The 24,422-nt window shown below is 41.1% G+C and overlaps 1 protein-coding gene across 1 annotated transcript in view; it reads left to right on the forward strand.

The window, feature by feature from the left end:
* The window catches only part of elp3.L (elongator acetyltransferase complex subunit 3 L homeolog), a gene marked incomplete at its 5' end in the record, with an annotated part of 64,198 nt that extends 40,729 nt beyond the window's left edge, over positions 1-23,469 (forward strand). The window contains 2 exon segments of the mRNA NM_001095505.1: positions 1,250-1,331; positions 23,113-23,469. Of these exon segments, the coding sequence (NP_001088974.1) occupies positions 1,250-1,331; positions 23,113-23,189 (159 nt within the window). The 3' untranslated portion in view covers positions 23,190-23,469.
* Positions 23,470-24,422: the final 953 nt, after the last annotated feature.

Raw genomic sequence — 24,422 nt, forward strand, 5'->3', positions numbered from 1 at the left:
TTGCCGGGCTTATTTCTCGGATCTATTATTTGTTTAGTAGTTAAGTAATTGATTTGTTTTAATATTTCCTGCAACTTGACGCCACAATCCATTTTTATGGGTTTGAATAAATCCCCTGGACCATTTTATGATGCTGAGCCACGGCTGCATCACTCGTGTAAAACCAGAACAATTGTTTATCTAATTCATAATATTAATTTAATGTGATTCTTATTGGATTCCGTACTACTAGGAGATCAAATAGGACATGCCCTGTTGCCATCTTATAAGTATGCTCTTAACCTTGACCTCTACTGGATGGACAAGCCTCCAAACTAGAAACTCATCAGACATATTCTACAAACCTGGGAGCTCTGTGTAATCCATCCAGCGAGGCATAGGATATCACTCGATAGTGGATAAAAAAATATGGTGGAGTTAGTTTTATTTTCCTTAACATATTGAGGGTAGGTACATGGAGACGTAGGTTGATCTGCTGGTTGGAGGTCAAAAATAACAAATGCCTTCACCTGCCCTTTGATAACACTTTAAGTTAGGGGTCCCCAACCTTTTTTACTCGTGAGCAGCATTCAGATGTCAAATGAGTAGGGGAGCAACACAAGCATTAAAAATGTTCTTGGGGATGCCAAATAAGGGCTGTGATTGAAAATACGGTAGCTTCTATGTGGACTGGCAGTACAACTGTTTTTTTTATGCAACCGAAAACTTCCAAACAAGGAATTCAAAAATAAACACCTGCTTTGATGCCACTGAGAGCAACATGTTTGGTTGGGGAGCACTGGTTTACATCATAGGTTGACACCACTTGTAGTTTTAGGGCAGCAATAAGCAGGTTGGGTTGGCAGACCAAGCTGTTGTGGATTGGGTAATAAGTCTGTGCAAGAAAACACTTAGGTTGTTGATCCAAGTGCAGGTTCCCATCCTGATTAGACCCACACAAAGCTCTAACATACATTACCCACTTTAGAAACCACTAACTGAATGACTTTTTTCTAACACTTAATGCAGAATATACAATCCCAAGTCAAGAATTAACCTTCAATTCCTGTAGAATATGCCTACAGGAATTCACTAGAACTATTAGAATTTAGAATATTGTATAATAAAGAATGTAGTCCTAATCAGTTGAGCCCATTTGTCAACTGATTATGACAAGGAGAGTTAGTGTGAATTGTCCTTTGTCTGGTAAGTAGACCATCAGGGTTTCACATGGCTGGTCAGTATATTAATTGAACTGTTCTTCATACAGGGGTTTGGGATGTTGCTGATGGAGGAAGCAGAGCGCATAGCAAGAGATGAACATGGTTCCTGGAAAATTGCTGTTATTTCAGGTAAGAGGGAATGTACAGGCCCATATACTGGCTATATCTGTAGATTTTGGCAGATACCTGAGATGCCAGCACAGTCACTACTTCTTGGGTCTCTAGGGGAGGTTTTGGGCCTGTGTTTACTTAAAATGCCAAGGCCTATTGGAGATCTCAGCCTGGAGCTGGGAATTTATTTCTGCAATCATAACTGGAAAAGCCCCCATTATTCCATCTGCTCATCCATCCAGCTGCTTAATTTATAGCAGGTAACTTAAACCACAGGGGTGTTAAGAGAAGAATCTCCTCCTTTTGCCGCCAGTGGGAGGAGCTTTGGAAAGAGGGTTAAACAAATAAACCCATAAATCAGCAGTGAGCTCAGGATTATTTGGTCATCCGGGGATTATTTGCAGGACTGCAGTAGGCAGGCAGGAGTCCTGTCGGTGGCCACTAGTGATGTGCGGGTTAGCCCAAAATTTGCTGGACCCACAGTTTAGGCCGACTTCTGCATGAGATATCAGGGTGGGTTCGAATTGAGTTCTTCGTTCTGCTCTCCCCAACAGCTTCCTCCTCCGGCAGCCTCTATTTATAGGCGCACCCCCCTTTTACAGGTCAGGTGCATGTCTATAAATAGAGAGCATTTGCCTGGTTGGGTTGGGAGCGGATTCATGTCTGGGACATCTATAATTATTCTTCATGTACGTAAACTGACAAGACAACGACCCCCACCCACAACTCCAATACTTATCTCTAGAATAGTGCTTAGTGCACATGGCCAGACATAAGGAGGGTCCCTCTGACACTGCAGGAATGCCGGGACTCCAATCTTTGGATGGTAGGGGTTATTGTGGGGTTATTTATCCATTTCACCCTATGCAGTCATTTCCTTTAGTTGAATGTAGCCCACTTATGCTTGATTATTAGTCTGTGATTTGGTCACTTCGAGGTGAGTTGGGATGCGGGTGCAAAAGCAATATTCTAAATTCTACTATGAGAGTGTTGAGTTGTTGTCTCAGGTCCTCTCTCGGCTCATGTAGCCTTCTTGTCGTAGTCTTGTTGCATAAAGTCACAAGGATGCGTGACCTTGCTGCTCTGGGGCCTGGTCTACCACCGTAGGTTCTGAACAGTCAATAAAGTTCATTCTTAAAGGGATAATGTCATCGGAGAAAAATTTTTTTCAAAATCTATCAGTTAATAGTGCTGCTCCAGCAGAATTCTGCACTGAAATCCATTTCTCAAAAGAGCAAACAGATGTTTTTATATTTAATTTTGAAATCTGCCATGGGGCTAGACATTGTCAGATTCCCAGCTGCCTCCAGTCATGTGACTTGTGCTCTGATAAACTTCAGTAACTCTTTACTGCTGTACTGCAAGTTGGAGTGATATCACCCACTCCCTTCCCCCCCCCCCCAGCAGCCTAACAACAGAACAATGGGAAGGTAACCAGATAGCAGCTCCCTAACACAAGATAACAGCTGCCTGGTAGATCTAAAAACAACACTCAATAGTAAAATCCAGGTCTCAATGGTAAAATCCAGGTCCCACTGAGACACATTCAGTAACATTGAGTAGGAGAAACAACAGCCTGCCAGAAAGCAGTTCCATCCTAAAGTGCTGGCTCTTTCTGAAATCACATGACCAGGCAAAATGACCTGAGATGCCCCTACACACCAATATTACAACTAAATACACTTGTTGGTTCAGGAATGAAATTTATATTGTAGAGTGAATTATTTGCAGTGTAAACAGTGTCATTTAGACATACAAATTACATCATAAAAATCATGACAGAATCCCTTAAACAGTAGCCTGACAGAGAAAAGCACGTAAAAAAGGCAGTGATCATATTCCGCTTAATTTGGAACAGTTAAGAAAACAAATACTTCTATAAGCCTAGAGCCCCTTTAAATGAATTGTTGCTCTTTGTCGATTTTATATTTTGAACTCCTTGCGATTAATGTGCCGTTTTCTTAACACCCCTGACTCATCTCATTGTTTTTCCTTCTCTATAACTTAAGAAAGTCTGACTTTATTCAATTCTGCTTAGCTAAGTGGCCTTTGATAATGGAGTCTTTTTATATCTAAATTAAAACTTAACTACAAAATTCCGTCTCTATCCTGAGCTTAAAAGTGCATATCCTCTCCCACCCACGCCAACTCAAATAGCTGTTTAAAATGCTATCAGTGTCAGCCCACGCAGAAGATGCAGATAACTACGCTGCGTCCAGTCTCTACTCGCTTCACACACACACACACACACATATATATACTGTATATTTATATTTATGACAAGCCTTTTAGCCATTATTTAACATCCCTCTGGAAGCAAGGCAGGTTTTTTCCCTATGGCACGTTAATGCATTGGCTCGTCTCCTTTGCACTTGACTGCCATGCACAGAGGCTTTGGGAGTTACAGTAATTAACGTGTGCTGAGATGATCACTTCTCTTACATTTGTGTGTCCTCAAGTAGAAAATTATCATGGCTGCCGGCCAAGGGATTCTGGGCACCTTCAAGAGAAGATGGATGATGTAGAGAGCGAGAGATTTCCTTGCGACGTTTTAGTTGAACAAGTTCCAAAATAGTTGAGCATTGTTAAAATTTATATAAAGTCTAATGCCATTAAATGTTACATTGAACTCTTTCGGCTCACATGAGAGCCCCTTGTTCCTGAAGAAGACTCCTCCCAGTGAAATAGTTTTTCCTGTGGCCGGTGAAGTTATTCCTGATCAGAAGCACCAGCCTTGGGGAAAAGCTTTAGGATATTAGGTGAAAACAGTCATTTTTTTAATCCTCCATGTTGTCTGTCATACATATTCCAATCAAAGTTAGATTTGGATTTAGCAATAGTTTATCTGTCCATGAAGATGGAATTTCAATCCAAAAAGCTAAAATAATGCCTAGATATGGGTGAAGAACAAAGGATCTCAATCTGTAGTACTGACTGATACATTAGATAGGTATAAGATGTGGTTGGATGGTGTTTAGCAAGTGAGGGAATACAGGGATATGGGAGATAGCTCATAGTACAAGTTGATCCAGGGACTGGTCCCATTGCATTTTGGAGTCAGGAAGGAATTTTTCCCCTCTGAGGCAAATTGGAGAGGCTTCAGATGGGGTTTTTTTGTCTTTCTCTGGATCAACTGGCAGTTAGGCAGGTTAAAAAAAAGTTAAAAGTTTGAACTTGATGGACGTGTCTTTTTTTCAGCCTAACTTTACTATGTTACAGACCCTTGAGAAGAAGAGGGAATGAGGAGAGCCAGAATAAACATGAAAGAACCCATTCATTTTCTAAGAGAAGGTCTATTTTTATGGAGTGTTTAGGTTGAAGCCAGATTGCAGAGGGTCGGTTATGAAGTTGAAGATGCAATTCTGGATCAGGTGCTCATAGTTGGGGAGAAGAGCAGAAAGCAGGTTGTGGGGAAGAAGAAGTGAGAAGGGTGGACATAAAGGGGGTTATTTATTAAAGACTGAGTTGTGTTTTTCCTAAAAATTGTTTTTTTTAAGGTTAGTTTCACTAAAAACAGGAATTTTTCAGAAATTATTATGCCCCGAAGCTGCTAAAAGCCAGAATCCGAAAATACTCCAGCTTAAACCTGTTGAGGTCATGTAGAAGTCAATGGCAGAGGTCCCTTGAACCATTTGAAGATGTTTTTTGCCTTCATAGTTTTCAGGTTTTTTACGATGATTTTCAATTTAAGGTATTTGAGGGTTTTTTTCAGCCGATAACTCAATACTCAATTTGAGTATTCAAGTTTTCCCCCACAATTGCATTCAATTAAGTTTTTTTTATATTCAGTTTTTTCATAAATAAGCAAAAATTCGAGTTTTGAGTCTATTCAAGGTAAAAAAAAACCTCACAAACTCGACCTTTGATTAATAACCCCCATCAGGGCCGTAACTAGGGGTAGGCAAAAAAGCAGGTGCCTAGGGTGTAACAATTGAGGGGCGGGTACCTCTTCTGCTTACTCCTAGACCGGCCATCCAGCTTGCGTGTTCTCCCTACCAAGCACATACGCGCATGATGTTGATTCGCACTCGCGTGTATGACGTCACTTCGATTGCGTGTCGCCATTGCGCGTGCACACAAGTGACGGGAAGGAGGGGGCGAGCTGGCCTTGGTTGCCTAGGGCGCCCAGCCATCATGGCCCGCCTCTGAACCCCATTATGTTGAATAGAGATGGAGGTGATGAAGGGAAACACAAATATACATGGGGAAAAGAAGCGTAAGGTGCAGAGTTTAAAATAAGTGAAGGGATTTAGAGCTGAGGGTTTGGTTAGGGAGAGAGAAGAACTTTCAGCTTTATCACCATGAGGATTTCCCGGTCTTGGTGGCCTCCTAGGAGAAAAAAGCAAGTAAAGTGTTGCCAGTTGAGGTGAGAATAGTTCCAGAAATACCAGGAAGTCTGTATTTAGAGATAAAATTGTCACAAATAGGCTTTAAATGAAACTCATAAGTAGAAGTAAATTCTGGCAGATGGAGTGTGTATTCCATAGACTTTATGAATAGGATAAATCCATCTCCCTCTCTATGTTTCAGAAGAAATGGCAAAATGTGTAGGAACAGCGATATCTCCAGCTTTGGCAAATACATCAGTAATAGCAGTTGTTCAGTGAAAGTCATTTTGCTGCAGACAGGCCAGGAATTGGCACACGACACCTTAAGTCAATACTTGATATTTTTGTCAAAGTCGTCAATCAATTTGCAGAAGGGAATGAGTTTTCGATTTGTCGAATTTGCCCCTGTAACTCCACCGTCCCTTAGATTACACAAACTATACATGCTAAATCTCCTCTTCTTCAGTAGAGAATTAGGATTGATTTTTGTTGGCAAATGAAAGTGTGTGGTTTGGGGTTTGAGGTCCACAAGGTTAATAAGCCATTTTGTGACCAGCTGTTCCAGTTAAAGGCCTGTTTACGGGTTTCGGCTCTGCCCCCTGACACTCGGCATTGCGGGGTGCGACCGTTCATTCATTAGCAAAGTATTAGCTTCTCTCCGGGAGATCAATGAGATGTAATCACACCATCTGGAGATGGGCCGCCGTTATGAGCAATATAAATAGGTTCCCGATATAATGAATGTCATTTCTACATTCAAGACAAGAAATTGATTATGGAATAATTGGGTCATAAATTCTGTCATTTGTTTTGAAATAAAATTGGCTCTGCTCTTGGCTTTCCATTCTCCTTCCTCCATTATTATATTCTACATAAATTGTCTCTGAATGAAGGCATGGAAATGACAGTTGCTCTAGCGTACTCCATTGTTCTCGTACTTCTATAATGGCCGCTGGGATTTCACATTTTTTATTTTTCAAACAACTTCTCAATTGCTTTCTATTTTACTGTTTTTAAATAAATTTCTTTCTTATCCACCCCTCTAATCCAATCCATTTCTCCAACATCTTAGCAGCTTCTCCTGATCATGCTCCCTGGCTAAATAACTCAAAAAACCACAAATAATAAAAAATGAAAACCAATTGAAAATTATCTCAGAATATCACATACTGACAGTTAATTTAAAGGGATACTGTCATGGGAAAAATTTTCCAAAATGAATCAGTTAATAGTGCTGCTCCAGCAGAATTCTGCCCTGAAATCCATTTCTCAAAAGAGCAAACAGTTTTTTTTATATTCAATTTTGAAATCTGACATGGGGCTAGACATTTTGTCAATTTCCCAGCTGCCCCAAGTCATGTGACTTGTGCTCTGATAAATTTCAATCACTCTTTACTGCTGTACTGCAAGTTGGAGTGATATCACCCCCCTCCCTTTCCCCCAAACAAAAGAACAATGGGAAGGTAACCAGATAGCAGCTCCCTAAGGGTAGGGACACACTGGGCGATTTGGGGAGATTTAGTCGCCTGGCGACTAATCGCCGCGACTTTCCACGACCAATCTTCCCCGAATGCCTCCCCTCGCTCTGCGCCTGGCTAAAATGAAAAATCGCCTGCGCTAATCACACGCGGCGATTCGTTTTCCGAAGTCGCCCGAAGTTTCCTCGTGAGGCAACTTCGGGCGATTCGTTTTCCGAAATCGCCCGAAGTTGCCTCACGAGGAAACTTCGGGCGACTTCGGAAAACGAATCGCCGTGTGTGATTAGCGCCGGCGACTTTTCATTTTATCCAGGCGCAGAGTGAGGGGAGGCATTCGGGGAGAAAAGTCGCTGCGATTAGTCGCCAGGCGACTAAATCTCCCCAAATCGCCCAGTGTGTCCCTACCCTAACACAAGATAACAGCTGCCTGGTAGATCTAAGAACAGTAAAAACCCAGGTCCCACTGAGACACATTCAGTTACATTGAGAAGGAAAAACAGCAGCCTGCCAGAAAGCATTTCTCTCCTAAAGTGCAGGCACAAGTCACATGACCAGGGGCAGCTGGGAAATTGACAAAATGTTTAGCCCCATGTCAGATTTCAAAATTGAATATAAAAAAATCTGTTTACTCTTTTGAGAAATGGATTTCAGTTTAGAATTCTGCTGGAGCAGCACTATTAACTGATTCATTTTGGAAATTTTTTTTTTCCCATGACAGTTTCCCTTTAAAGGTGAACAACCCCTTTAAGGTACTGGAATGAAGAGTTGACATGTAAAGACTAAATGGGAATGTAGATTATTCAAGATAAAGTCTCAGAGAGAACTAATTGAGGACAGGAGAAAGCGAGAGAAGGTTCTTTCAATCCAGACAATCTATAATGGACTTTGTTAACTAGAATCCATGACTATCTCCCCATAACACAACTGCATTTACTGGCTGCTCCCATCTAAACTCATTATCTGCACCTTTTGACTTGTGCGTCATTTTTAATGAAGTCATTGAAGTATTTTCATTTTTAAAGCTTTTCTTCATTAACCCTTACATCAGTCCCAATTCAGAACCAAACACAGGGGGACTGGATTGCTGCCAAATTTCAGCGATGGAATCTGATTGCATTTTCTGTTCTGCATCGTCGTTAGCGGTTTGTTAGTGCCTCTAAAATGTTCATATCGTGAGACTAGAGAGGAATCCTGAGCACTGATCCCACTATGTGCTTGGTATTATTTTTTATTGCTATTCTTGTGTTGCATTTCTACTAATAAGCCTTCAATTTACTTTTTATGAAGGTTCCAGTTGTTTTTTACATGAAAAAGTTTTCAGGATTATTTTTTGGGTCAAAACTCACATTTTCAGATTAAAAAAAAAACTTGGAGTTTTTGAGATTTATTATACCCCAACCCTGGAAATAGATTGAATCTGAAAATACACTGTATAAAACCTGTCGAGGTCATGTAGGAGTCAATGGCAGGGGTTCCTCGAACCATTTGAAGATGTTAATAGCCTTCATGATGTTCAAGGTTTTTTTTGCCAAAAACTTGATTACTTAGAATTTTCAAGTTTTGCAATTTGAACTAACTGAGGCTCATTTATCAACACTGGGCAAATTTGCCCATGGGCAGTAACCCATAGCAACCAATCAGATTGCTGCTTTCATTGTTCTACTTGCAGCTGGCTTTAAAAAGCTAATCACTGATTGGTTGCTATAGGTAACTGCCCATGGGCAAATTTGCCCAGTGTTGATAAATGAGCCCCACTGAACTGAGTTTTTTCCATTCAAGTTTTTTCTTAAATAAGAAACCATTCGAGTTGTGAATTAATTTGAGGTATAAAAAAAATGAACATTCAACCTTTGATAAATAACCCCCTTAAGTAAACCTTAAAAATAAGTGAGTGTAAAATTGATGAGGGGACTATTCTAAGCACTTTTGCAATGGACACTCATTATTTATTTATTTTTAATTCTAAGATATTAAAGGATACATGTACTGCTAATATGAATGAATTTTGTTACAACGGCGCCACTCTCTTTACCTTCCCATTGTTCTGTTGTTTGGCTGCTGGGGGGGAAGGGAGGGGTAATATCACTCCAACTTGCAGTAAAGAGTGACTGAAGTTTAACAGAGCACAAGTCACATGACTGGGGGCAACTGGGAAACTGACAATATGTCTAGCCCCGTGTCATATTTCAAAATTAAATATAAATAAATCTGTTTGCTCTTTTGCAAAACGGATTTCAGTGCAGAATTCTGCTGGAGCAGCACTATTAACTGATGTTTTTAAAAAAAAAAAAAATTCCCCATGATAGTTTCCCTTTAATATCTTGGAATTAAAAAATAAATAAATAAATAATGAATGTACGTTGAAAAAGTTCTTAGAATAACCCCCTCATCAATTTTGCATTCACTTATTTTATAGTTTGCTTATCCTTTAATGTCTAGTTTTTGTGCATATTAGGAAATTTCATATTCATGAAATCGGCTGTTATCTAACAGAGAGCCAATAATCATATGCCACCAAAAGGGTTAATGTAAATTTTAATGGACTTTAAAAAAAACCCCGCTATTTCCTTTTGCGGAAACGTCATTAGAACAATTCTGTTTTCTCTGCGTATGACGAGGTGTTTGGCCTTCCAATCATTTATCTGCAACTGTCTGAATATTACTTCTAGTGCAGTTAAGTTTTCTTTCTAATTTACTATTTAATTAACTTGAAAATAAATTCATTTTTTTTCCCTCGTTTCTTTGTTGCCCTCATTTATACTCATCAAGCTGCACTTACTGAACAGAATGCTTCCAATGCCTGTAGGCATCACATACATCTTGCTGTACTTCCATGTCATCAAAGACATGAATTAAACAAGCAGCGGACTTAGTTATTCTAATTATTGCCTCTATAGAAGCATTAATGTTAAAGCACACTCTAAGCTTAAAGGAGAAGGAAAGCCCCAGGGCGCAAAACCCCTCCCCCCCTCCCCTGTGTTGCCCCCCCTCCCTCCTCCCCCCTGGCCTACCTGTCCCCCTGGGCAAATGCCCCTAACTTGTTACTCACCCCTCTGCGCAGGTTCTGTCCACGGAGTTCACAGTCGCCATCTTCTCCCACGCGCGTCTTCTTCCTGCTCTGACCGGCGTCTTCTGGCGCATGCGCAGTAGGAACAGGTACCGGTACAGCTCTACTGCGCATGCGCCGAATGTCACGAAGTTTTCCGATTTCACTTCGTGACATTCGACGCATGCGCAATAGAGCTGTACCGGTACCTGTTCCTACTGCGCATGCACCAGAAGACGCCGGTCAGAGCAGGAAGAAGACGCGCGTGGGAGAAGATGGCGACTGTGAACTCCGTGGACAGGACCTGCGCAGAGGGGTGAGTAACAAGTTAGGGGCATTTGCCCAGGGGGACAGGTAGGCCAGGGGGGGGAGGGAGGGGGGCATCACAGGGGAGGGGTTTTGCGCCCTGGGGCTTTCCTTCTCCTTTAAAGGGATACTGTAATGTAAAAACATGCCTTTTCCAAAACACATCAGTTAATAGTGCTGCTCCAGCAGAATTCTGCACTGAAATCCATTTCTCAAAAGAGCAAACTGATTTTTTTATATTCAATTTTGAAATCTGACATGGGGCTAGACATTTTGTCAGTTTCCCAGCTGCCCCAGTCATGTGACATGTGCCTGCACTTAGGATGGAATTACTTTCTGGCAGGCAGTTATTTGTGTCTCAGTGGGACCTGGATTTTACTATTGAGTGCTGTTCTTAGATCTACCAGGCAGCTGTTATCTTGTGTTAGTGAGCCGTTATCTGGTTACCTTCCCATTGTTCTTTTGTTTGGCTGCTGGGGGGGGGTGATATCACTGCAACTTGCAGTGCAGCAGTAAAGAGTGATTGAAGAGCACAAGTCACATGACTGCGGGCAGCTGGGAAACTGACAATATGTCTAGTCCCCATGTCAGATTTCAAAATTGAATACAACAAAATCTGTTTGCTCTTTTGAGAAATGGATTTCAGTGCAGAATTCTGCTGGAGCAGCACTATTAACTGATGTGTTTTGGAAAAAAAACCATGTTTTCCTATGACAGTATCCCTTTAAAGTGACAGGGACCTATTTGAACCCCTGCAGTTTAATGTATCACCCAGGTGCGGTGTCTTTGCGAAAGGTCCATTTCACATTTACATACACTAGGACCACCTTCATCTTTAGCCAACAAACCTGCCTGGTATGTCTTTGGGGTATGGGATGAAACCTTAAAACCCAGAGGGACCTCACACAAGCATTGCAGATGGTGCCCAGGTTGGAATTGAACCAAGACCCCAACCCTGCAAGTGCTGAATGGATCATAAGCAAATTGGTTCATTCAGGCAACTGGCTAAACAAGGGGGTCAGTGCAGTTTAGCAAAAGCTATGGGAGGCTGTGGCATATTTATTATATAAGAAACTGAGGCCTGGGCCTTGTTCTGCAGCTATAAAGTGGCACTCAGGACAGAGACAACTTGTTTCTAATTTTGGTTCTGTACATGACCACAATGAATTTTAAATGAAACAACTCAGATACAGTTGAACTGCAGACTTTCAGCTTTAATTCAGTGGGTTGAACAAAAAGATTGCATAAAAATGTGAGGAACTAAAGCCTTTTTTTAACACAAAAATAAGAGGTTTCAGGCCAGAGCCAGGATTGATAAACAAAAGCATAATTAAAAAAATATCCATTTAAAAAATGCAACGTCTGAACCCAAAGGAGTAAAGAAGTCTCTTTTTTTCTTCAGTTTGGGGAGATTTGGTTAATGCCTTGCAGTAAAGGAGCCTGGGCAGTTTATTAGATAGACTTTTGAACATTGATTTGGCTTAGGGACATGGTATTAAAGCCTCTCTTCTGTTCAGTGATCAGGTCACTCACGATGCTCATAGAATTCCCACTTGTAGTTTTCATTACCCGTTACGTTTTTAGTATGGACATAGTTAGTGCTTTATGCCTTTAAACTTTGTGTTTCACTGCCAGTCGGGGAGCCTGTTCTTCCTGAGGATCTGCCTAATTACATACTGTTTAATGTATAGATGTTATTTTGTCTGTAAAGGTTTCGTGCCCATCTGTGTTTGCTGCGCCTTTATGGGAGCCTGAACGCGAGTGAAGTTTCATTGTTATTAAACAAGAAGCCAAAGAGCCGCTGGAATTAAATGGATCGAAATCTGCCCCTGGAATCTGTAGACTTTGAACTGAGCGGTTCCGATTTTATCCGATTGTGGCTCTTCTCCGCAGCCTTTCACATGACTGATGGTTTCCTCGTGCTTCTTGCTTTCGTAGGTGATAAATTCACTTGTCTGAGCAGATCCTAAAGGGTTGTGGACGGGTCTCTTTCTTCTCTCAAGGTCACAATGTTCTGTGGGCTTTCTATAGTCTTGTGTCATCAATTCTGATCATCTATTTACACCTATATATTGGGGACCCGTATTCTGAGATCTCTTAGAGCTTATTCACAAGGATGTTTTGGGTTAAAACAAGTTGTTTTGTGTCAGAGATAGGAAACCTTTGCTACTCAAGTTGGTGTAGAACTACATGTTGCTGCAGAAGAATTCACAGGGATGTGTAGTGTGTACTCTGATATTGTTTATGTGCTGAATTGTGCTGTGCGGGGTCTATGGGGTCAGCAGGTGCAATGTATTTATTTCTCTCTCAGCCGGGAGTTCAGACTGTGCCTAGAGATTTTTGGCCGAAGTGTCCCATGACTATAAAAAGGTGCAAGGATACAGTGTAATTGCTTTTATACAGGTCATTGGTATCTACATCTCTTGAAATTGGGGAGGGGGGATAATATTATCCATATAACATGGTTTGTGTGTTTTATTGGGGAACAGCTTGGCTTATAAATTTTAATATGTTCTGTATAAGCAAACTTGGAGGATTGTTCTTCTTGGTCTTCTCGTCTTCTTAGATATGCTGTGCAAAATAAAAAATGTGTCTAATATAGCTAGTTAGCCATTGGTTACCAGGCAGTAACCAATCAGAGACTTGAGGGGGAGGCACATGGGTCATATCTGTTGCTTTTGAATCTGAGCTGAATGCTAAGGATCAATTACAAACTCACTGAACAGTTATGTCCCATGTGGCCCCCCTTATAGTCACTGACTAACTCAGAGTTAGAGAGCTGAAAAGCAGGAAGTAGTGTTCTGGCTATTATGTTACACATCCACTCACTCCAGCCTTTATACAATACATTTTTAGGTAACTAACTGTATTAACTATTTACCCAGTTTTTATTTTTACATTGAACTATTCCTTTAAGGAAGCCATACACAGACAGATTTAGTTGTGTAAAACCATCTACTTATTACACTGATTGGGTGCAAAAGATCATACTCTTCTGACAAAATCATTAACAAAGGTTAATATATGTGAGTGCCTACATGACAAAGATACAACCAAAGTCTCCTCATATCTCTCTTACCATGGATGGGCGAATGGTTCGATCAAACAAGCATTAAAGGTGGCCACAGAGACACAGATAATATCGTACGAAACTAATTTTCGTACAATATTCGGTGCATGTATGGTGGGAAAACAGCCGACCGATATCGGCAGTAGACTTGGATATCGGTCGGTTTGTCGATTGGGCTGGATGGAAAATTTTGATTGGGCGCCTTTGAAGGCACCAAACATTGGCCATTGTTAGTACTGAATGGTCAGATACAGGTAGAATTCTATTGTTTCTATATATATATCTGATGATTGAGCTCTACACACGTGTATTGAAAGGAACAATCTTACCTGGAAACATCTTTTCCAAGAAAGATCGTAATTGTTACGTCTATGGCCACCTTAAAGCGATACCGACACGTTCCTATAAAAATCATAGGACTTGTCCATATCAAGGAGGTGTTGCATGGCGTATATTTTCCTCTCAAGGCTGCCCCCAGCCCCGCGAACCTTCGTTAAGCCGACACTCTGCAACTGCTAATGGATCTTTTGCGTTATTTCAGTGACGCTGGGCTGGGGCGGAGTGATCCTTCCATAGGCTGAAGTCCTGTTTTCATTTGTAATTAGTCTACGGAAGAATCGATCCGCCCCCATCGTCCCTGAAACAATGCAAAAGATCCATTAGCAGTGGCAGAGGGTCGTCTTAACAAAGGTTCGCGGGGTTGGTGGCGGCTTTGGGGGTGCAGCAAGTCCTTGATATGGACACGTTCCTATGATTTTTATTGCAACGTGTTGGTATCGCTTTAAGACAATAAGATCATTCACAGAGCTCTGCCTAAATCTGCCGAGTATGGCCAACTTTACTCATTTCTGTGACTGGCCAAACCTCAGGGCATTAGATGAGTCACTAAATGATATATCCGCTGTCTGGCTGGAGACACACTGGCCACATATGGTTCTTCCAGGGCTTTTATAACCTTGTGTTGGATATCAGAGACTTCTTTAGTAGAATGTTATTGGGTCAGTAGGATCCAGCTGTAACATCTAAAACCTAGTTTATAAGCGATCCTTCATAAGTAGTAATTCCCAAACTGTCAGACTGGTTAACAGAGGAATGCGGTGAATTCCTATTATATTGATCTTTCCAAACCCTGGATCTTTCGGGAAGGATACTTTCAAATTCAAGCCCTAATTTGCACAAATTAGGGAACAAAAGGGGGCAAAGGAAAAAATTGCATCTCCTTAATCATACAACCTAAAGTCATGTGATATTAAGAGTTCAGATTGGTTCAGCCATTGGATTCTGCCAAACCTGTTGAAAAAGGCTCAGATCCTGAACTGAATCCAACATTTAGTGCAGCCCTAGTTACAAGGCAGAAGAACACAGGACACAGCCTGAAGTCCAATTAGAGTGAGACTTGTTTATGAAAAGCTTGGCCAAACAATTCTTAACAGGACAGTCTTTATGACTAGAAGAGCATTATAAGAATTCAAATCAAATTGCTGCAACTTGGAAATTCCTTGAAAAAAGTTTCACCTGCTTCCCAGTACATGTATAAAATTGCCCTTTATTGATTTTACCTCCCTTATCTTGTGTATTTACTAGGGATGCACCGAATCCAGGATTCGGTTCGGGATTGGGCCTTTTTCAGCAGGATTCGGATTCGGCTGAATTCTTATGCCCAGCCGAACCGAATCCGAATCCTAATTTGCATATGCAAATTAGGGGCAGGGAGGGAAATTGTGTGACTTTTTGTCAGAAAACCAGGAGGTAAAGAATGTTTGCCCCTTCCAACCGGATTCGCTTCGGTATGCAGCCTAATTCGCAAAGGATTCGGGGGTTCGGCTGAATCCAAAATATTGGATTCGATGCATCCCTAGTATTTACTTATTGAGTTTCAAAAGAAGACAATGTGATGTCAGATCTAATGTAGTAACAACAATGAGCTGCAAAATGCCAAGAAGTCCAGTCCATTGAGCTGTGGCTGCAGATCTGAGCGTTGTTTTCTCGATCGATGAGACGACTTCACTGAAAGGCTCTGAATCAGCGGAGCTTCAGCTTTGGCGCAGCCATTTGTAATGAAAGATAAGAGGCAGCTGTTCTCACCTTTAGCCGCTTATTGAGAGTCTCTGTACTCAAACACTGTGCCTTTCGCTTCTTAAAGGCTCAACATGTTTGTAGGAAGACGATTCGGAGCATTTGCTGCTGCCGGAAAATGAAGTGGGAATATTAAGTTGCTCTTGAGAGTTTATTGGAGAATAAGTATATTCCTCTCCGTGCAGAGATGCTTATAATGGAGACACCTGGGACTCTTCATGTTAATGCACCTGCTCTTGTAGGAGCTCTTCATGCATTCAATATATATATATATATTTCCCTATTGTTTTCAGTACAATTGCAACATGGGCTGCATGAGGCCAGCATTTGTACGATTTGCAACTAATACTGATGTGCCGGACCAAGGACCCAATTACCTGGGGATGGCACTTCATTACGTCAAAATTGCTGTATTTATAGCGCTACAATAGTCTATGTGGTGCTCGAGAAACTTGAGGTTTTTTTTTTTCATTCTGTTATTTTTATTGTAAATTAAAGGAGAAGGAAAGCTCCAACACAGTTTATTGCCAATAGATTAGCCACAATACTGTAGTACAAGCTAGAACACTTTATTTATTTATTCTGCAGAATGCTTTACCATACTGGAGTAAACAGCTCTAGATGCTGTCTCTGTTTGTTTAGGATAGCAGCTGCCATATTAGCTTGTTATGACATCACTTCATGCCTGAGTCTCTCCCTGCTCACTCATAACTGTGAGCTCAGATTACAGCAGGGATAGGAGGAGGGAGGGAGAGAGGAGCAAACTGAGCATGCTCAAGCCCTAGCCCAGGAGGTTTAAGCTGAAAACAGGAAGTCTGATACAGAAGCCCATGAGTACACAATAGAAAGAAAGAAATGTGTTTTTTCTTTTGACAGAGGACTCAGAGCAACATTAATTTGAGGGGTTACTGGTGTATTTATATAGACCTTTCTGATAAAGCTTACTTCATTTTAACCTTTCCTTCTCCTTTAAATACCCCGTCCCACACCATGTAAAGTACAATATGCTCCTGCTTATTGAATTTCAGCACAAACTGCAAAAGTGGGGTTTTTGGACCACACAGACCATTTCTGTTCCGCAGAAGTAACATTAGGCATGAGAGTATACGTACACTATACACACAATCACCTAGATTTATTTTGGCTAATGAAAAAGTATATATATATATTTATTTCCCCCTAAATCCAATTTTTTTTTCTTGCCATGGATGAGTATTATTGAGTATGTGATTTGCCAGGGAGGAGACACAGGGGGTTGTCAATACAAAGCAGCGAGACTGACATGATAAAACAGATACTTCAGAGAATTAAGGGCAATAATCTGTTATGTTGTGACCTATTCAAAGGGCATTTGATAATTAGTATATTTCATTTATATTGTCTATTACTGCTAAGATAATAACTTGTACTAACATTATATTGATTTGTCATCCTCCCCCTGCCAAGTCTGAAATACCAAGAGCCTTACAGATATAACAGCTGAGAGTCAATGCTCGGGTATTTAATGGCAGTACAGGTATTGTGACCTGTTATCCACAATGTTTGGGACCTGGGGTTTTCTAGATAATTTCCGTAATTGGTACCTCCATACCTAAGGGGCAGAGACGCGCTGAGATTCGGGTAGATTAGTCACCCGGCGACAGATCTCCTCTTCTTCGGGGCAACTAATCTCCCCAAACCCGCCGGCTACAATGAAAATCACAGACGGAATGGCACTCTGAGCGATTCGTTTTCCGAAGTCGTCTGAAGTTTCCTCATGAGGCACCATCCCGCTGGCGATTTACATTCTAGCCGGCGGGAAGGCAGTTCGGGGAGATTAGTTGCCCCAAAGAAGAGGAGATTTGTCGACGGGTGACTAATCTCCCCTAATTGCTGCGTATTACTGTGTCCTAAAGGGGCTTGTTCACTTTCCAAATTCCAAAAATACTTTTTTCAATTACTTTCCATTTTTTATTTTTTATCGTTTTCCCAAAATCTAAGTTTAAAGTTGAACGTTCCTGTGCAGGTGCAGATTCTGATACAATTTTACAACATTAAGTTGATCATTTCTCAGCAGCATCTCTGGAGTATCAGTAACTATTGTATCAAGTCTAACAGCTGTCTGTAATGAAACTCTGGGATTCTGCTCAACAGGGAAAAACACAAGAACTGGATCAACTAAAATTTTGATTTTGCCGCAACCCCCTACAAAGAGGGGTCGCGGGCCACTGGGAAGCGGATCTGGGCCGGCAGGGCCCACAAGAGACTGGGGCCCAGCAGGTTTTTTCCCGGTGTCCCGCTGGCCCAGTCCGACACTGCATGGGTTAGACTAAAGGCTGTGGGCCGAATTACCTTCCCACTGGGATTAATGTAAAACATATGCTTTGCGTAGTAGCCTGAAGTCCAGAAGGAAAATGTTTGTATTGATAAACTTACACTGGGTATTTACTTGCATAACACTTGTGGGCGGATTTATCAAAGGCTGAATTTCAATTTGTGCATTTTTTTAATAAATTTTATTAATAAATTCGAATATACTCACAACTTGAATGGGAGGTTAAGAAAAAATCTGAATGTCTAGGGGCCCATTTACTTAGTTTGAGTGAAGGAATAGAGGAAAAAAAAGTTTGAATTTCAAATGGTCGAATATGGCTACTTCGACCATTGAATGGACGACTACGACCTTCGACTTCGAATCGAACGATTCGAACTAAAAATCGTTCGTCTATTCGACCATTTGATAGTCGAAGTACTGTCTCTTTAAAAATTTCTTCGACCCCCTAGTTCCCCACCTAAGGTCCCCATAGGCTACCTAACAATTTCCTGATCGAAGGAATATCCTTCGATCGATGGATTAAAATCCTTCGAATAGTTTTGACCCGAAAATTCGAATCGAATTTGAATTGAATTCCAATCAAGATTTTCCTCCGAAAAAAAACATGAATGTCAGGAAGGCAATAAACATATTGAAATGGTTGAACGGACCTCTGCAATTAATTTGTCCATGAACTCGGCAGGTTTTAATTAGAATAAAATAAGGACTGTTTCCATGGTCGAGGTGTGATAAATCTCACAATATTAATTTACATTCGAATTGGGGGATTAAAATTTGACTGTGTGATATATACATGTATGTGGTATATACTAGGGATGCACCAAATCCACTATTTGGGATTCGGCCGAATCCCCGAAACCTTTTGTGAAAGAATTGGCCAAATACAAAATAATAATTTGCACATGCGTTCCAAGGTTGCGTCTCACAGTTCCTTTTCAAGCTTTATGCTACTTCCGTGTTTGCGTAAGGGCCGGACTCCACAAGCGTTTTTTTTTTTTTGTCGGAGTGGCACCTGGCGACAAAACGCAGGCGACAAGTCGGACGGAGTCGCAGGCGTCAAGATATAATTGGACTGAACGAAAAGTCGCAGGTAAAAGGTAGACTGTCAGACTGTCGGATGAAGACGCTGCTTTCTGCGTTCACATCTGACAGTCGTGTCACTCGAATGTAATGAAGTTTTTACCTGCGACTTTTCGTTCACTCCAATTATTGACTCCGTACGGCTTGTCGTCTGCGTTTTGTCGCCAGGCGCTGATCCGATGAAAAACGCTCGTGGAGTCCAGCCCAGCTGTGCAGCCATTCAAACTGAAGCTTGCTCAACCCTTTCAGCTTACAGTTCCAACTTTAAACGCTCACTGCCTATAAAAAATGGTTCTTACTGGACATATATTTCTCCTGGTTCCTTCTATTCTCCGTTTACATAGATGTAAGCCTGTTAAAACTTTATCCCATTGCTGTATATGATTAATTAAATAAATGAACATGATTTGGTTCCATATGGTTTTGTTTTTTTTTATAAATTTAAAGTGCTAGTACAGGGGTCCCCAACCTTTTTTACCCGTGAGCCACATTCAAATTTAAAAAGAGTTGGGGAGCAACACAAGTCCCTTGGGTGCCAAATAAGGGCTACAATTGGCTATTTGGTAGCCTTTATGTGAACGGGCAGCCTACAAGAGACTCTACTTGGCACTATACTTAGTTTTTATGCAATTAAAACTTGCCTCCAATCCTGGAATTTAAAAATAAGCCCCTGCTTTGAGGCCGCTGGGAGCAACATCCAAGTGGTTGGAGAGCATCATGTTGCCCATGAGCTACTGGTTGGGGATCACTGTGCTAGTGCATAATTATGTGTTCATTTAAACCATAGATTTATTTATTCTCGTTGTTTTACTTCCGTTTTCTAAAAAAATAAAAACAAAAATTCTGTACATAGTTCATCCATTTTTTTTCTAAAATTGTTACTTTTGTTACAATTCTATATTTTTATATATGTGGTTTTTTTTTCTTGTCATTTTTCTTTGCATTCTGCTCTATCGCATACTTTTACCTTTTTTTTCACTTCCTTTTTTTGTGATGAAAAGTCACGTGATTTCCCTCCCCGCCCTTAATTTACATATGCAAATTAGGATTCTGATTCGGTTCAGCCATACGCAAGGATTCGCCCGAATTCTGCTGAAAAAGTCCAATATCCTGGCTTTGGGTGCATCCCTAGTATATACATGTCATGGTAAAATAAGAAAAATGGTGCTGAAATGATTCATCACAACAAAAACAAAAGGGAAAGAAATGAAAAATAATGTGGCAGCTATTTTAGCAAAGATTCCTGACGCTATACCATAGACTTACTCCTCGCTTACAAACAGTAGCAGACAGAAAGCATTTAAGGAATCTGCATGTATTGGCTCAATGTCATCCAGCACAGAGCTGAAAGCTGATAATAACCATGAAATAGGGATTTATTGCAGCTCAGAGTACAGCACTTACACTGGGGCTGTGGTTCTTGTGCTCTCATTAGTCTCATGTGGATTTCCCAGCAGGTGTGACACACTTTCCCTGCGTGTGTATTTGTATCACAAGTCTGTTGTGCTTGTGTCGCTGTGTGTGTGCCGCTGTGTGTGCCGCTGTGTGTGTGCCGCTGTGTGTGTGTCGCTGTGTGTGTCGCTGTGTGTGCCGCTGTGTGTGTGTCGCTGTGTGTGCCGCTGTGTGTGCCGCTGTGTGTGCCGCTGTGTGTGCCGCTGTGTGTGCCGCTGTGTGTGCCGCTGTGTGTGCCGCTGTGTGTGTCGATGTGTGTGCCGCTGTGTGTGCCGCTGTGTGTGTGCCGCTGTGTGTGTGCCGCTGTGTGTGTGCCGCTGTGTGTGTGCCGCTGTGTGTGTGTGCCGCTGTGTGTGTGCCGCTGTGTGTGTGCCGCTGTGTGTGTGCCGCTGTGTGTGTGCCGCTGTGTGTGTGTCGCTGTGTGTGCCGCTGTGTGTGCCGCTGTGTGTGCCGCTGTGTGTGCCGCTGTGTGTGTGCCGCTGTGTGTGTGCCGCTGTGTGTGTGCCGCTGTGTGTGTGCCGCTGTGTGTGTGCCGCTGTGTGTGTGCCGCTGTGTGTGTGTCGCTGTGTGTGTCGCTGTGTGTGCCGCTGTGTGTGCCGCTGTGTGTGCCGCTGTGTGTGCCGCTGTGTGTGTGCCGCTGTGTGTGCCGCTGTGTGTGTCGCTGTGTGTGTGCCGCTGTGTGTGTCGCTGTGTGTGTGCCGCAGTTGTAATGAATTCCAGCTCCTAATGTCACACAGCAATGCATTTCTATAGTTGGTTTTTATAAACGCTGCTCATACATGAGGGGTTCATGAGACTGCAGCCTTTTATACAGTGTATGGGGCAAAAACAATAGGGCTCATCAACCTCAGTAAAAAAAAATGGCTGCAGCCATTATACACGTCATTACAGGTACTTTTGTTCAAAGATGCTCTTTACTCTTCCTTATAGTGAGTCTGTCCCACAACCTGTTCCGGATTGTACACTGGAGCTATTGCCACCTTGCCTCGCTGCCAGTACTTCCAGGGCTCCCAATGCAGATCAGATTAAGATAGGGAGTTTTCTATAATTTAGCAAGCAGACATAGATTAAAATTATTTATTTTTTTACCCTAGCAACCATGCATTGCTCTGAATAAGACACAAAAGTAATAGTAGAGTGCTTACACCCCTGAGCATATACCTTTTGCGGTACCAGGCAATACACCAGGGGGCCCACGCCTGCCTAAGATCTGAAATAAGAGACTGGAATATGAATAGGAGAGGCCTGAATAGAAAGATGAGGAATAAAAAGTAGCAATAACAATACATTTGTAGTCTTACAGAGCATTTGTGTTTAGATGGGGTCAGTGACCCCCACTTGAAAGCTGGAAAGAGTCGGAAGGGGAATAATTCAGAAACTATAAAAGCTATTCTATAACATACTAAAAGTTAACTTAAAGGAACAGTTCAGTATAAAAATAAAAATGGGGTAAATAAATAGGCTGTGCAAAATAAAAAACATTTCTAATATAGTTAGTTAGCCGAAAATGTAATGTATAAAGGCTGGAGTGACTGAATGTGTAACATAATAGCCAGAACACTACTTCCTGCTTTTCAGCTCTCTAACTCTGAGTTAGTCAGTGGCTATAAGGGAGGCCACATGGGACATAACTGTTCAGTGAGTTTGTAATTGATCCTCAGCAATCAGCTCTGATTCAAAAGCAACAGTTATGACCCATGTGCCCCTGTCAAGTCTCTGATTGGTTACTGCCTGGTAACCAATCAGTAGAAGCCAAGAAAGTTGCAAAGCAGGAAGTAGTGTTCTGACTATTATGTTACACATCCAGTCACTCCAGCCTTTATACATTTTTGTAATGTATATTAGATACTATATTAGATACATTTTTTATTTTGCACAGCCTATCTAGTCTAGTTTTTATTTTTATACCGAGCAATTCCTTTAACGGTGAACCACCCCTTTAAAGGGGATAAAAGTCTAAAATAGAATAATTTTGTATACTAAACATGAACTTACTGCACCACAAGCCTAATTAATGATATCTCTATACAGGGGGTCACCATCTTGTAACTTTGTTAAACATCTTTGCAAAACCAAGACTGTGCACATGCTCAGTGTGGTCTGGGCTTCAGTTGGGAGGTCATAAATGATCAAAACATTTCTGCCATAGAAGTCTATACAGCCAGACTGAATAATAATCATAAAATGCAGACTGCACTGGGTCTGTGGATACCAATCTCTACACAGTCGCTGGCTGTTCTACAGGGAAACAAACAAAGCTGCTTGAGTTCTGGGACGTAAGGTTGCAGTGGCTCCCCCTGCTGTATGAAAGAATGATGAGTTTCCCTGCGGAGCAGTTGGGGACTGTCTGAAGTTCCCAATCCTCAGTCAGAGCAAGTAAATGAATGGAGAATTTCACTGCATACAGTCAGGTTTCTTATAAAAATGGCACATGTTTTTTAATTAAAGTATTTTGGAGTTAGGTTTCTTTTTCATTAAACAAAGTAAAAATGGGATTTTATTTTTTTTTTGCCCCTTTAAGGGCTACATTCCCCACAGTGTGAATTCAATAATTATAATAATTTCTCTGACTTTTTCCTTTACTTTTGTGATGCATTTGCTGTACTGAATGTAACTGGCTACTGATGTTGTTTTATTACTTCTCTCTAGGTGTCGGGACAAGGAACTATTACAGAAAAATTGGTTATGAATTAGAAGGGCCGTACATGGTGAAGAGACTGGACTGAAAGTGCTCGGATGGGTTGTTTACTTGCAAAATGTATCAGCCCATAAAACATCTCTATACATTAAAGCTTTTATAAGGCATCATTGGGGCAAGGCATCATGGGACATCAGGCAGTACCACTTGCTTTGATTAGACGGCAGTGTTGGGGGCACAGGGTTTGAATGAGGGTGTGAACCAGCAAAGTGCTAGATGCTAAGTGCTATGGATGGTCATTTAAGGCATATTTATAAAGAATAAGTCATTTTATTGAAAAAAATAAAACAATAAAAACTTTCATTAAATGAATGGGATATTTATAAAGCTGTGTTGTATAAAACCCCTAGCTCTTCCTTCCCCGTAAACTACATATGTAAAAGCTCTGAGGGTGCAACTTATATAATGGTTTTGGAAACAACGCAGAAGTCTAGTAAAGTCCAGAAACCTGTCTCCCATAGATTCCATTACATGCAAATAATCCAAATGTTTAAAACTGATTCCCCTTTTCTGTGTAATAATAAAACAGTCGCTCGTACTTGATCCCAACTAAGATATAATTAATCCTTATTGGAAGCAAAACCAGCCTATTGGCTTTATTTAATGGTTACATGATTTTCTAGTAGACATAAGGTAAGATCCAAATTGCAGAAAAATTAATTATCTGGAAAGCCCCAGGTCCAAAGCATTCTGGATAACGGGTCCCATACCTGTACAAACTAATGGCTCAAATTGTGTAAAGTAATGGGACCTGTTATCCAGAATGCTCATTTAAGACCTGGGGTTTTCCGAATAAGGGGTCTTTCTCTAATTTGGATTTATATAACTTAACTCTACTAAAAAGTAATTTAAACATTAAATATACCCAATAGGATTGTTTTTCCCCAATAAGAATTCATTATTTCTTAGTTGGGATCAAGTACAATGTAATGCTGTATTATTACAGAGAAAAATGTAATCTTTTTTCAAAATTTGAATTATTTGCTTAAAATGGAATCTATGGCCTTCCCATAATTTGAAGCTTTCTGGATAACAGATCTCATGTCTATACCATACCTCCCAACAGTTTTTTGCGAGACAGTCCTGATTTTGGCATCTCAACCCGGGTCCCGAGTTTTTTACTGAAATGTCCCAACTTTCTCTTTGATCTGCTGCACTGAACAGCCAGAAAAAGATACAAAGTTTCTTAATTGGTTCTTATCAGAGTCCAGAATAGATACTTAGATACTTTTGTAACAATTTAAGATAAGCAGGTCTTGTG

This window comes from Xenopus laevis, chromosome 5L (genome assembly GCF_017654675.1).
Source record: "Xenopus laevis strain J_2021 chromosome 5L, Xenopus_laevis_v10.1, whole genome shotgun sequence".
In the NCBI taxonomy this organism is placed as follows: domain Eukaryota; kingdom Metazoa; phylum Chordata; class Amphibia; order Anura; family Pipidae; genus Xenopus; species Xenopus laevis.